Source organism: Neolamprologus multifasciatus, chromosome 4 (genome assembly GCF_963576455.1).
Source record: "Neolamprologus multifasciatus chromosome 4, fNeoMul1.2, whole genome shotgun sequence".
In the NCBI taxonomy this organism is placed as follows: Eukaryota; Metazoa; Chordata; class Actinopteri; order Cichliformes; family Cichlidae; genus Neolamprologus; species Neolamprologus multifasciatus.
Window position 1 is genome coordinate 8,221,569 of NC_140442.1, and position 13,785 is coordinate 8,235,353.

At 40.0% G+C, this 13,785-nt stretch overlaps 2 protein-coding genes across 2 annotated transcripts; both read right to left on the reverse strand.

Moving 5' to 3' along the window:
• Nucleotides 1–86: 86 nt before the first annotated feature.
• On the reverse strand, nucleotides 87–6,711 carry LOC146519716 (cytosolic 5'-nucleotidase 3-like). The gene is made up of 9 exons (XM_085158304.1): nucleotides 6,197–6,711; nucleotides 5,127–5,219; nucleotides 4,961–5,030; nucleotides 2,574–2,620; nucleotides 1,427–1,512; nucleotides 1,262–1,351; nucleotides 1,005–1,167; nucleotides 730–930; nucleotides 87–657 (listed from the first exon to the last, which is right to left on the reverse strand). Exons 1-9 carry the CDS (start codon nucleotides 6,341–6,343, stop codon nucleotides 553–555), a joined length of 1,002 nt encoding a protein of 333 aa, XP_085014430.1. The 5' UTR covers nucleotides 6,344–6,711; the 3' UTR covers nucleotides 87–552.
• Nucleotides 6,712–8,803: 2,092 nt separating this feature from the next.
• Nucleotides 8,804–12,430, reverse strand: LOC146519717 (kelch-like protein 11). The gene is made up of 2 exons (XM_085158294.1): nucleotides 11,844–12,430; nucleotides 8,804–11,642 (listed from the first exon to the last, which is right to left on the reverse strand). Exons 1-2 carry the CDS (start codon nucleotides 12,305–12,307, stop codon nucleotides 10,058–10,060), a joined length of 2,049 nt encoding a protein of 682 aa, XP_085014420.1. The 5' UTR covers nucleotides 12,308–12,430; the 3' UTR covers nucleotides 8,804–10,057.
• Between the last annotated feature and the right edge of the window lie 1,355 nt (nucleotides 12,431–13,785).

Genomic DNA, 13,785 nt, shown 5'->3' on the forward strand with positions numbered 1-13,785 from the left:
TTGGAGATGAAGATAGAGAGGCAAAGTTGAGATGACGACCACTGTAATGACTTTTCAAGGCAGAAGCTGAAGAAAGAAGCAGCAACTTAATTTTTTTTTCTTTTATTCCAGACTCAGATAAACAAAATGCATCAGACCGTTAAGTGATTTAAAAACACTGAACCTAAAGTTTAAAATTTGTAGCAAAAAATAACTACTTTATTAACTTTTTATTGTATTTGTTGCTAATATTCTCATAATTTCAACGTAATAGTTATTACAAATTACTGACTCTAAATATAGAAATGTTTTTCTTTCCCTGTTCCTAAATGTATTTACCGACAGTCCACCACAAGATGGCACTGCAGTGCTAAAAACAGTGTCTGTTTTCAGATTACAATTCACTGAAAAGGTGCTTTTTTTTGTAAGAGAATGGAAGTCGTTTTCAGAGCAAATACTAGGTCAAGTACCGCCATTTATGTCAAAGTTTGAACAGTAGACACACACATACAGCTTTTAGGCTGCAGCTATCAGCTGAGGTAGGTGGCCTACCGCAGGGCTGTCACAGTCCAATTACTCAGTGAGAAAGCGAATAACTGCATTTGGAACATCTAAGCTTTCATCCTTTATCAACACAATGTCATATGAGTCCAGGTATGATTGTTTCCTCTCCTCCACCTGTGGAAGTTAAAAATAGATAAATATCAATTCGATTTAGTGAACATAACTGCGTGCATGCTTTTTGCTTACCTTGTCATTAAGGAAGCCGATCTTGAGGATGTTCTCCATGTCCTGCACTCCATCAGCCATGTTCAGATCCCCTAGAGAGTCTCCTAGTAGTAGCACATTTGTCTGTGTGCGCAGCTCCTGGAAATGTCCGGTGTTGAGCAGCGCACCTTCCCTTTTATTGTAGATGTGAATCAGTTCTCCTTTGAAAGCCTTCAGCACCCCCTGTGCAAACAGATCAAGTCAAATTATTATTTAAATGCCTGAGTGGATGTCAGGTATGTGGTGTGGCTACTCACAGACTCATCAAAGTCCATGTAGTTGGAGATGACCTTGACATTAGGGTGGAAGACCTCAGTCTGGCGTATCACCTCTTCCAGGATGTCTCCTATTCCAGCAGAGAAGATGAGCAGGGGGATGCTGTGCTCATGCAGGTGGTCAAAGAAATCCTTGTAGCCGTCCCTGTTAAAAGACGTGAAAAAGAATCCACATTAGCTGCATTACAAAAATGTTTTCAACATTCAAGAACTAAACAGATCTTCAGGGATGCTCATACCTCAGCTTGGCTTCAGAGTCCCTCACCGCCTTGGCTAACCCATCTTTCTTAATTTTCTGATTCACCAGCAGCTCGTGAGCCTTTGTCCACCTGAGATACAGTCGAGTTAATAAATACCCTTCCGACACTATTAAACACAAGTCACAGCTCTGTGTACACACTCACCACTCCACCATAAGAGGCAGCTTCTCCTCTACTGACAGCGTAGTGTCGATCTCTATGGGGTAGTATTTGTCGAGCAGCCCCTGCAGCTGTAGAGGACATGACAGTGTTATAAAAAGTGATCAGCAAATATCACAATTCTTCTAGAATTGGCAAGTCTCACCACCACTCAGCAGCCATCTGGGCAATGCCTCTGGATAGTTATTTGGGGTGTTATTTTAAACCCCCTGCATGAATGAACAGGGAGCAAGCCTTCAGGTTCAATTCAATTATCACTACATACTTCACTTTTATTATTCATGTGCAAAGTTCTTTTTTGTCCCTGGTTCAGTCCAGAGTGTTGACCAGCTTACTCATGAAACACTAAGCAAATGTTGTACTTACTCACCTTCTGGATACAGTAACTTTTCCTTTCCTTTTTCCACCACATCCCTTGACTAGCTGTCAGTTTTAAAACCAATATCTCTGAATGCTCTCATCACACTCACAAACGATGAGCTTGCATCATAATTATTAAATATATATAGTTAGGTATAAAATGATTTTGTTAATCACTTAAACTCTGTAAAAGATACCATGAACATGTTATATATGAGCTTATAAATCAAGAATAAAAATCTATATCTGCATTGATAAATTGATACTAAGGCAGATTAATTTCAGTAGTATTTTTAAGTACTTACTAATACCTTTCTAAAGCTTAACAGTCTGTCATGATTTTAAAGTGTTACTGTTTCTTCTTATTCTGTACTGTAAACCACTTTGTGACTTTTATTGTTGAAAAACACTGTATAATAAACCTTACTTACTTAATATATTTAACATATTACTTAAGATTTGCAAACATCTGGATAAACAGCTTCATTTTATCCCTGACAGCCTTCGCAATTCACCCCACACCAAATGGAACACATTTTTAATGTGCAGCATGTTTTCCTGATAATATTTACAAAACTGATTAAGAGGCATAGTCAAGGTTGTTGACTGCATGTTTCCATTTCTCCCACCACACAACAATTTGGGAGAAAACTCCTCATCATAATTTAATATATAATGCTGTTTTGAAGTGGACACTGTACTAAAACATGCAGTGTTAATATAAAAGCACTATAAAAAAAATATTCAATAGTAAACTAGAAGTTTTGCCTACCTTTTTTTTGCAATCACTGGAGATGACATCACTCCTCTCAAGAATATCTGCAAATACACAAAATGACAGTCATGTGTCTTTCAGCCAAAACCTTTTATATGCATGGCCACCTCAAACTACAAACAGCTGACAAATAAAAACATTTTAAAGACCCAGAACGATTGAAGAGAGACACGACGAATGAGCAGTCGACACTGAATTGTGCTCTGTGAAACGTATATAAATACCGAGTAGGCTCAAATAATTCTAATTTTATATGAAGATAGAAAGAGGGGGGAAAAAGCTAATTGAGTTCTACATTTAGATCTACAGGAAATGCACCAGTATATACGACTTTAGCATAAGCATTTTTTCTATTATTAACCACGAGTCAGTGCCTGATCGAGTCTATTACTGACCAAGGACATGTGTGGTAGGGATCACAAGACCAACCTACCCTACATCCTGATCCAGACTTACCCTAAACTTCACCTTCAATTTATCCAATATAGGCTTGATTCCATTCCATTAAAAATCTCATCATCCACTAACTAGGTTAAGTGGCCTGAGGTTTTCAAACCCCTCACTACAAAGATGAATTCAGTGGTGTAATAAGTGTAGATATGATGGTATTATCTTTCATTCTCAACATGTGTTCAAATGCATGTGTGGCGTACACACCAAGAGAATTGTACATATCTGAATAAAAAGCTATGGGTGGCTTTTTGCTGGCATGGCTTTTGTCCTCTTATCCTCCTATAATGACAAAAGTTCCTTTCCAAATGGATGCAAAGCATTCCTGAGTGGCACCCTTTCTCTCTATTGTCTCCCAAGTAGAAGTCATCCATACTGGAAGAGGAGTTACAGACAGAGCTATGGCTTTCACAGTCACAAGATCTCTACCCGGCTGGAGACCTGCTGAAAACTGAGGCAAACAGTTTCTCACAATTTTAATGTTAATACCATGTTGTAAAATGCAAACAGTCCCCTGTAGAGGCTTTTTATTCTCTCCATTCCTTATCACTTGGAAGGTGTTAACCTTGATTTTGTCACCTGTCTAGACTCTTTTACATCTAATCTTTTATCACTATTGTATCTCTAAATACTGGTACCCCCATGGTCATTCACCAGGCTTTTGTGTCTATTCTTCTCCTTATGTAAATAGAGAAACCCCCACTTGATGCTGTTACCCCTTTTGTTCTGTTCCCTTTCCCTGGAGTTTCCTGCATAAAAGTCTTTAAGAAAAACAAAACAGTCTCCCCTATTTTCAAATAAAGATTTCTCCTCTGAATCTCAGATTAATGCTAAACTTTTCCATTACACTGTAAACTTTCCCATTTCCAAGTGCTGCTTAGTTTACAAAGTAAACTTTTCCATTGGAAGTTTAGCATGCAATGAATAATGTCCATTTGTTGTTTAAGGCTTGGTGATTCAGATTTATACCTTTGCTAGATCCTCTTTAAAAGAAAATACAAGAAATCTTGTGTCTCAATATTTTACTTTCTCTTTGACCATTTGGCTGAAATTCGCAGTTGCCCACAGTTAAGCCAGAGAGGTCCAGTATATAGCATATATATATAAAGACATTATTTCAGTTTGTCATTTAATTTATTTAGTTGATATACATTTTTAATAGAATTCTAAAGCATTTGTGTTTTCACACCCAGTTCCACACCTTGGCTCAGGCGATTAGAGGATCATCAGGGGGTCCTTTTGTCCCTCTGTGGGGGGACACTCCCACTAGGGTTATATCTGGGACTCTCCACCATTTGACCTTAGAACTGAAGAAGCCTCTCGGATGAGAGGTGAAACGTCTTCAAGTAACTTAAAGAAGTCCAGACGCTTTTCTTTGCAAGCTCCTTTGACTACGATGACCTGGATGACTGAGAACCTTCACAGACATTTTGTGTTTTCTTGTTTTTATGAAAAGTCATCTAATACATTTAAGCACTGCAAACTGTGTGTCTGAGATCACGTGGGGAATAGAATGGAAAAGATGGAGTAATGCCGATAGTATGTTCATTTTGATTCATCAATCTGAGTCCCAATTAAATGCTAACCGGAGTAGGAAGTTCCTTATTTGGTCCTGATCACCATTTTACTTTGGAATGTGTGAACCTTGATCTTGTTACTTGTCTAGAGCCTTTCACCCTTTGTCTGAGTCTCTAGATACCCCATGGAGCAGACTGCCTGACAATCTTCAACACCTTTTGTCTCATCTTTTGTTCTTGATATGTAAATGTTGCCCTCCAGTGGTTTCTATTGCACCACCCTTGCTTGGAAACCGTGTGAATAAAGAGCATTCTTTTAGAAGGTTTTGTGTCTGTAAACCCACTACCCCATCAAATACTGGGTAACAGAACATTTGAGTTATTATATATAGTTTGTTGTACTTTGAGTGTACTCACTATGACAAGTGGGGCATCTTTTCCCATTGTATTCAAATCTTGTAAGGGTCATGTCAAAATCTGAGATCACCTGGATCAAAAACAAGATAAAAATCATGAAAGAAATAATATTTTATTTTCATTCAGGGGTGAATATGTTTATAAGAGGAGTGAGTGATGTGGATACCTGCAGGGTTTTGGAGCCAGCCTTCTGCATGGACTGCAGGATTTCTTGCACCCTGTCACGGTCCTTCATGTGCAGCTTTGAGAACTTTTCAATCTGTGCAGGCAGAATATATGTTGATGAGACAGATGGTGAGGTGAAGTCCAGGTGCTGATTATAGCATGTGTAAAGCTCAGAGTTTGGCTAAATTTAATTGACAGTAGTGCGATAAACACCAGTCCAGCAGGATAGGTGCTAAAATCAGGTTTTTAATCTCCTGACTGGTGAGTATCAAACACGGACAACGCTGCGGGATTAATGCTGACTCTGCAGTTCTCATATGAACAAAAGCATTCAGAGGAGAAAGCAGTAGCATGTTAACACTGAATTCCTTAGCCATAGACTTTCTCTGGCTTTAGCTAGCTGGAAAAAAAAACTAACCAGTATAGAAGTATGCTTGAAGGATTTGTGAAAAAACATACATTTTTAAGCTGTATTTTCAATGAATTAACTCTTTTTAAAATGTGTTTTATTTTAAACAAAACGAGGTATATATAATTGAAATATGTCAAATACTAAATAAAAAGATAAGTCGGAAATACATGAGGCAGACAAGAGTCCTTGTATTTGAAATTAAACTTGTGTGTTCATAACTTCCTGTGCACCTGCTTAAGCCCCATACTGTATTATTAGGAGGAGGAGCCAAGGGTAGAATGAGGATTAACAATAAATGAATGAAAAACAAATGAAATAAAAAAAAGATACTTATGAAAACAAAACAAACAAACATAACGAAACGAAAGTCTTACACTCCTCGCCACATGCCACATCACCAGTGGGGGGTTAGAATGGGTACTCATATCGGTAGTGGTTGGGATTGGTTTTTCACAGTTTGGAGTCATATACTTTAACTCTCATGATCATCCTATTTGGATTTCAGTCTGATTTTATTCTCTATCCTAAGCTTAGCTGGACTGTGAGAGTCTCGACCGACGGTCACAGCGTTGAATGTCTTTGTGTAACATTTCAATTAGCGAGAGTCTGGTATCAAATGCGGAAACGTTATTTTCTATTGATAAGTGGGTATCGCTCACCTTTTGGAAGAAAATCTCGAATGGTGTCAATTCAGAACTGTCCTTTTCTGTCATTTTTGGTGAATCACTACGAGGTCTTTTGGACTTTTGTGTTTGACTGGCGGTTTTACGTTTGGTAGGTTGACGTTTGTTCTTGTTTTTCCTCATGGTGAAAATTCGGTTTAAAAAGACGCCAATGAAGTCTTTCTATTCACCCGGGTCAGTAAATGGTGGGGATTCCAGGATTTTGAAGACAGACTAGTCTTGTAAGTAGATCAGAAGTTTTGTTTAGGTTCTAGCTAGTGTATGCCGCCATGTTCAATCTCACAAAGTCTCACGAGAGTTGCGTTCACAGGTACATCCTCACAAAAAATCCGTTAAGTCTGATTTTTTTAAAGCCCCCTATCGTGAGCTGTCAGTATACGCTTATTATTTATTATACACGGCAACAGTTTCGTCTTGAATTCCTTTGCTATTTTTTGTTTTTCTAACACAACATCACAACTGTCCGCGATATCGCATTGCTTTTGACAGAAAGAGCATGCGCATTCTAAGAGGCTACGTTCCCACGCTGCAACGTGAAAGAGCAATGCAGAAGACTAATGATGCCTGCTCATAATTTCATCAACGTTAAACTGTTCGGCAAATGAAGGATTTCTGTTTCATATTCAATAGATGAGACATGACTTCTGCAACTGCTCAGTGTTTTACGCACTGCTTCTTTACAGATAAACTACATAATAAATTTTAAAAATAATCACGCGTTTATTTACTATCTTCAGAATGATTTTACTGGTATAGTAATAGAGTAAGTTGTGGTATTAACTTTAGCTGCTCCAAGGATAACATCAGAGTCTGAGTTAAAACTATATTCATATTCTAAAAAATTATCAGAGAGGTGATGTTAATAGATAAGTGTGAACTGGAGAAAAAGTACAACCTCTGAAAAGAGGGCAGAAAGACAAAGAACATTTCTGCCAGCTATTTTTGTACAAATGTAACTTAACATCATGCCAAGTAATAAAGGGATAACATGAATTCAAGGAAATATGAACTGAAATATGAAATATGAATATATGTCAGTTATATTATTCATCCTCCCATTCTCAACTAGAGCATCATGCTCTAAATAATTCATAAATAACATGCCTGTTTGCTTGTTGTTGTTTTGCCTTTTTCATCTCTTTCATCTCTACATCAGTCATATGAAGTAAGCGCTGTTGATGAATAGGTTATTAAACTGAAATCAGTTTGTTGTGGGTAAAGCCTGTGGTGACGTGAAATAGTCAGTAAATATAAGGAGTAGAAAGTACAAAGGTATTAGAAGAAAAGAAAACTCTAAATGTATTCCATGTCCAGCAGAATTTTCATACTGCTTTACCGTTAACAGCATCACATTCTGCTAAAATTAATTGGTTTCTGTTTTGTGAATAAATTTATTAAGACATCCTTAATAGAATAAAATGGGAATACACACTACACAAAACACTGACAGTTGCAGAGGTCTTGTCTGATGTATTGAACATGAAACAGGTATTGTCTTATGGAGGTGATTTAGTCCAGATGCTGGTGTCACAGGTTAATCTGGTTGGACTGTCACACAGCACAAGCGGAATCACATCCCCTCCATCTGAGTGCAGATAATATAAAGTATATGCTTTAGTTGTAGTGCCGAACCATTCTCAAATCAAGTGATAGTTTGTGGGGAAAATAATGATGACAATAACGTTTTCCAAACAGTATATGAACAGGCATCGGCGCGGCCACCAGCTGAGCTAGGCACACTTTTTTTTAATTATCCAAAATACATTAAAACAGACTTTTGCGTCGTGTTAAAAAATCAAAAGGCAAATAAATGCATTTGTAAAGACGAAATATTTAGATTTTCCCGGTTGGTCGTTAGTAGCTTCTAAAGAAGTGTATGACACATCTGTTTGACTGTCACCAGCAAATCTGAGACACCACTTAATCTGAAACACCAGTATTGTCGTTACTGTCGAGATTTTTGGTGACTATTTTACATGGTAAATAGTTAATGTTAAACAAGAGACTGAAAATATGAACTTCACTACGCGTTATTAAAATGGTTATAATATTGCGAATTAAATAGCACAGTGACAGGGTTTCAGGGTGTAACTTCTTTTTGAAACCAAGCAAAAAAAATAATTACCAGTAATTTAACATTGTGTTAGAATATTCATGCTACATGATTGAACCGTTTTCCTTTCATAAATGATGTGATTTCCCCTCTTAAAATGCCAAAAGAAAAACCAATACTGTAATGTTTCCTACATTTAGCTCTCTGTTAACTAAAATAACAGACTTTTGGACTGTACACAGTCCAGTAATGCAATGCAAGCAAATGTCTTACAAAACAACTTTAATTTCAAGAGATGACATTAGCATTTCATACATCCAAGGACACAAAGTGTTGACTATCACATGCAAAGCAAATTACATAGCTTATTTCAGTTAATATTTGCAGTGCCATTTATGTTAGGTCATAAAGTGGAAATGAATATCATTTCTCCGCTCCGTAACCCTATACTGCTATAATTAGCGCTGCTTGAGTGGGAATTTCTGAATGTCAGTCACAACACATTCATAAAACAATCCCTTTTGTTTTAAAGTTTTATTCCTCGTTTTTCTCATTTCTACGTCTCTTTGGCGGGTAAAAGGAGTCTTCCGACAGACAGAACTCCAATATACACCAAACTTTTACAAGACATTTAATGTTGGAAACTAATCCACCTGTACTGATAACATTGTTATTTCCAAGAAGAGTAAATCTCACTGACTGCAAGACAGCTAAAACAAAGCCTTTGCAATATACAATCAGCTCGTCTGATATGAAATAAACAAAACAAGTCAAAGTGCAATGGCAACTTTTTAAAGACTTTAGAAGTTAAAGAGTGGCGTTCCACAGAAGCTTTTCCCATTCTTTGCAGAGTGATAACCAAGCCCTACACATCCTCCCACACTCATACATAAAGATTAAATATGTCTTTGTTGAATGAATGGGAATGCACTGGGCAATAGATAACCAAAGTGCAAAAAAAGGAATGATTAAGCTGCTGCTGCTGATTGGTCCTTAATGCAGTTGCAGAGCAGATTGTTTCAATGTTAGCTTACTCAAAGGAATGATTTCATTGCATCTTATCACATATTTTGGGATATTACGGTCCTCTCATCTTTTCACCTCATCAAAAAAACTTGGAGAAACATTACTATTGTTACATGAGCAAGAAAAGGTACACAAATATATAACTGTCTACAACTAGTCCACAGGATTTCATGATTAACAACCTCCTCGTGTTAATTCATATTTAGTTTTTGTGCCTGTACAGTAACAAGCAAAGCCGTAGTAACAGAGCAGTTAAGATACAAGGGGTTTGGACCGATTGTCACAGTGTTACAATGGAATGAGAGTTCATTAAGAATGCAGGAATGCAATTATTACTAATGCCACGTTATCTTCCAGTACAATAAAGGAATGTAAAATATCCATAGAAATGTATACATATACAGCTTTTATACTATTTACGTATAAAGAGATAAACAGCCGCTTTAACAACATAAATGGCTAACAGATATTTAGTTGTTGGCTGCACTATAACACTCTTATTCACATATTTATAATCACATCCCTCCTCACAGACCACCAGCAGGACAGCACACACCTGCCCACATATTTCATGGCTTTCCACAAATGAGCCAATAACACAAACACAGCATGAAAGCTGATGACACACAGTTCAGATTAATGAAATCCAGGACGAGAGCAACAGGACCTGCTTTAGTGAATGACTCAAGGTGGAGGACAATGGTAGCTGCATTGAAATTGGGGTTTGCAGGAAATCACAGGAAGTCACAGTGGACAGTTCAACACTCTATCTGCGACTGGAGCTGCCGGCGCAGGGTGAGGGTGCGCCGGTGAAGCTGCTGCATCTGCTGCATGCGATCTCGCTGGCGGGCAAGGTTCTGGGGCATGGGGTAGCGCTGGCAGCCGTACAGGAAGCGGTACGGGATGCGGACGTGGCAGGCAGTAGCTCGACAACGAGGCTGAGGCATGGGTGGCAGCAGCATCCATCGCTTCCTCTCGGCGCAGTAACGGTAGGCCTCCTTGCGGTACTGCTTGTCTACATCGTCGCTGTTCTTCCAGCCCCCGATGATGAAGACATCCTCATCAAAGTGGCAGATTGCAGCACCCTCAATGCTGGTTACCTCTGGTGGAAGGCTTTCTAGGATCTCATCAGAGATGCGTACACTAATCTTCTGCCTGGCAACCTCATCCCGAACTGTGTAGCTTTTAGGACAGCAGGAGGCTGTGTGGTAGAAGTTAGTGGATGCCACAGCCATCTGGAAGATACAGTAGTTGTCAATAAGAGGCAGGGAGTCAACATCCTGCCACTGGCGACTCTCTGTGTCATAACGAGTGGTCACCGTCTTCAATCCGTCATCATTATCTGTATCGACGGGTGTGCGTGCTGTGACATAAACATAGCGGTCCTCCACACTCACTGCCTTCACGTCTCGCAGGATTTTGGGAGCAGATTCCAGATTGTGCCACTTGTCCTGCTCTGGCTCATACACACTGACATCCTTGAAACCCGGGCTGAAGTTGCCATGGCCACCAATGCTGTATAAGATATCCTTAATGCAAGTCAGGCCAAAAGAGTGCTTGCGTGTGGTCAAGTTGCTCACCTGCTCCCAGGTGTTACGATTAGGGTTGTAACGTTCCACAGTCTTAGCGAAGCCTGGCTCCATAGAACCAGCTACATAGACGTGGGACTCTGTGGCAGCGATAGCGTGGCCATCCAGATGGTTATGGATGTGAGGCAGATTGACCCAACGGTCCTCATAAATAAAGTAGCCCACACATTCGCTAAGGTAGTCGCCTCCCTCTGAAACTCCACCTACTACCATGATAACGTCCATATTTTGACCAAAGCGAGGCTGAAAGGAGGCCATGTGTGAAGACCAGAACTCCATATCAGCCGACTTGAGGTTTTCAAATCTAATAGCATGGCCCTCTACTGCCTCCGACACCAGCCGCAGGCAGGCCTCGTTGGAAGCCACCAGTCGTTCATTTTTCACCACTCTGGTCAGGTAGGTGGGCTTGATCTGGGGCAGCCTCAGGAGACGAAACAGCTCTTCAAAATAGCGGCTTCTCTCCTCTGGGTTCTTCTGCACCCACTTCACCACAGCCTCAAAAAGCACTTCCTCAGAATCCACGGTTATCTCTGCATCTGATAGCCAATCACGCACCAGGTGAAAGGGGAGCGTGTAGAACTCCTCATCCTGGATAACCTTGTGGAAGTTGCGGCGGATCATGTCTGCAGCCCGCAGAGCCAGCTGGTCCAGCGTGTACATGTGAGCCAAGCTGTGGACGGCCACACAGTTGGTCAGACTCAGCTTCTTCTTAAGGAACTCTCCACAGAAATCTTTCAGCTGCAGCAGCAGGAACCTGACAAAGTAACAAAGGAAATACAGTAAAGATTAGACAATGAAATTTCCTGCCAACTACATAACAGCATTTTGTTTACTCTTCTTTCTGCAAGCAGTGCGCAAAAACAATACTTCTACGGAAGGCCCAATGCATAGCATGCAGAGTTAATTCATCTTTCTGAAAGAAAAAAGAAAAGATGCGATATTAAACTGATCATACCTATCAGCCAGCTCCAGAACCTCATGCACATTGCAGGTACTGACGCGTATTTCTCCGGTATACATATATTGGATAACACTCTCCACCGTCTCGGGGTCTGGCCCCAGCTCTGAGCTCCACTCCTTCATCTCCACCCGTCCGGACAAGGACTCAGAAAACTGTCCCCCCAGCAGTGGGGTGAAGTAGTCGGTGGCCGCAGCGAGGACAGACCTGTGGGCTGAAAACTCACAGCTCTGGAGGCTGCCCATTGCCGCCCCGCTGCTGAAGGCCAGCGTCACGTCGCAGAATAAGCCCTGCTTTCTCTGTTCGTTCTGCCGCCGCGAAAGCTCCGAGCAGTGGGAAGACGAGGTGAATTCCTCGGCCTCTTCCGCGTCTCCGTCTCCAGCAAGCGCACTGGGCGTGCTGGTGCCGCTGCTACCGCTGCTCCTGGTGGAGTCCTCCGGGTTGGGTGCCGCCGCTGCCATTCTACTGCCAGCACTGGAGATGAGCAGTGGTGGGAAATGAAGTAAACTAGCTAAGGAACGGGGGAGACATATAAGCGGAGAACAATGAAGTGCGTTTCGTATTCGTTGCGTCACTTCCGGGGCGAAAAGGGGGCGGTTTACTCTAAAAAAAAGCCGCTTCAAATCACCCCTTTTTTCAGCTTTTAGTTTAATTTTAGAAGAAAATACCTTAGTTTAAAATAAAAAAGAGGTTATTTTTAATGTTAGTTTTAGCGTTCTGGTCTGTGCAGCACATGATAGCATTTAACACACAGGACACAATGGATACATTTTCAATTACTTAATGCAATAGGCAAAAAAATGGTGGCCTTTTTTAAACATGTACTGTCATACATTAAGTTTAAAGTGTTGTTTTTGCGCGGCTTTTTTGTAAATAAACAGAGTCACTGACATGCGCACTGAGTAAAAGGCGTTCCTACCTGTCTACACATGGAAAGGAAAACATAATTGTTTTCAGTCTGCAGGCTCAGAGCAAGCACGCTGTAAATACACCAAATATGTATGTAATCACTTTAACATCGTTCGTTCGCAGTGGATATGAAAGCCGCTCAATGCATTTGTCTGAAACAAAAACGCCCCCGTCTAATAATTGATTGAGAAAGGCGAAACAATTAACTCTCAGCAGGGCAAAGCAAGTAAACTCGCAAGTAAACTCGCAGTGATTATACAGGACAGTAAGATACCTAATTCACTCAAATGCACAGTGACGCTACCTTGTTGTACCTATTAAGTCATGATGTAACTGCCTTTGTCTCACGATACGTCGAGATGTTTATAGCAACGTCTACACGTGTGTACCTCAAAACAGCTGGAGTGATTTTTAAAAAAATAAATGCTATCCCGGATTGTAGAGTTTTCTTTTTTTTCGCTTTTGTATAATATTTTACTAAATAATTGGGAGAATTCAGCCGTTGTCCAGTCAGTGGCTTCCGAATATCGTAAATTTCACGTTTACCTTTGAGGGAAAAGTCCATGTAATGTCACCCAAAACACATTAGTCTCAACAGCTTAAAAACAGAAGGATACTAGACTTCTTTAAGTTTGGATGTTAAGGTTTTTACAAAAGGTAAAGAAGTCCGGTTCCTTTCTTTTTTAGCTCTTAAGACTAAACAAGAAAACGATCCCCATTCCTGGAGGAGATACTAATCCCGTGGGGTTCTGGCGCCCCCTTGTGAATAAAGACAAACACATGCATTGATACATTTTAATGATTACGTTTTAATGTACTTAATTATACCGTTATCAACATACAACAAATCAGTACACAGGAACACTTAGCTCACACTCAAAGATAAAAAACATAAAACATGAAGACACTGAAAACACGTTTCTGGTTTCCCACAGATTTGATACACTTTTTAACCACAACTGCATAATGGATAACACTGATGCCTGCCACATATAGATACCCCTTTTGGACCTTGGTTTGTTTGTTTTTT

Excerpts from the sequence above, each read along its gene's own strand:
- LOC146519716 (XM_085158304.1), bottom strand. The coding sequence starts at position 6,343 with ATGAGGAAAAACAAGAACAAACGTCAACCTACCAAACGTAAAACCGCC. Across the intron at positions 2,621-4,960 it reads AAGATGCCCCACTTGTCATA|ATATTCTTGAGAGGAGTGAT; the intron begins GTGAGTACACTC and ends GTGTATTTGCAG. Across the intron at positions 1,168-1,261 it reads GACTCTGAAGCCAAGCTGAG|GGACGGCTACAAGGATTTCT; the intron begins GTATGAGCATCC and ends GTCTTTTAACAG.
- LOC146519717 (XM_085158294.1), bottom strand. The coding sequence starts at position 12,307 with ATGGCAGCGGCGGCACCCAACCCGGAGGACTCCACCAGGAGCAGCGGT. Across the intron at positions 11,643-11,843 it reads GTTCTGGAGCTGGCTGATAG|GTTCCTGCTGCTGCAGCTGA; the intron begins GTATGATCAGTT and ends TTACTTTGTCAG.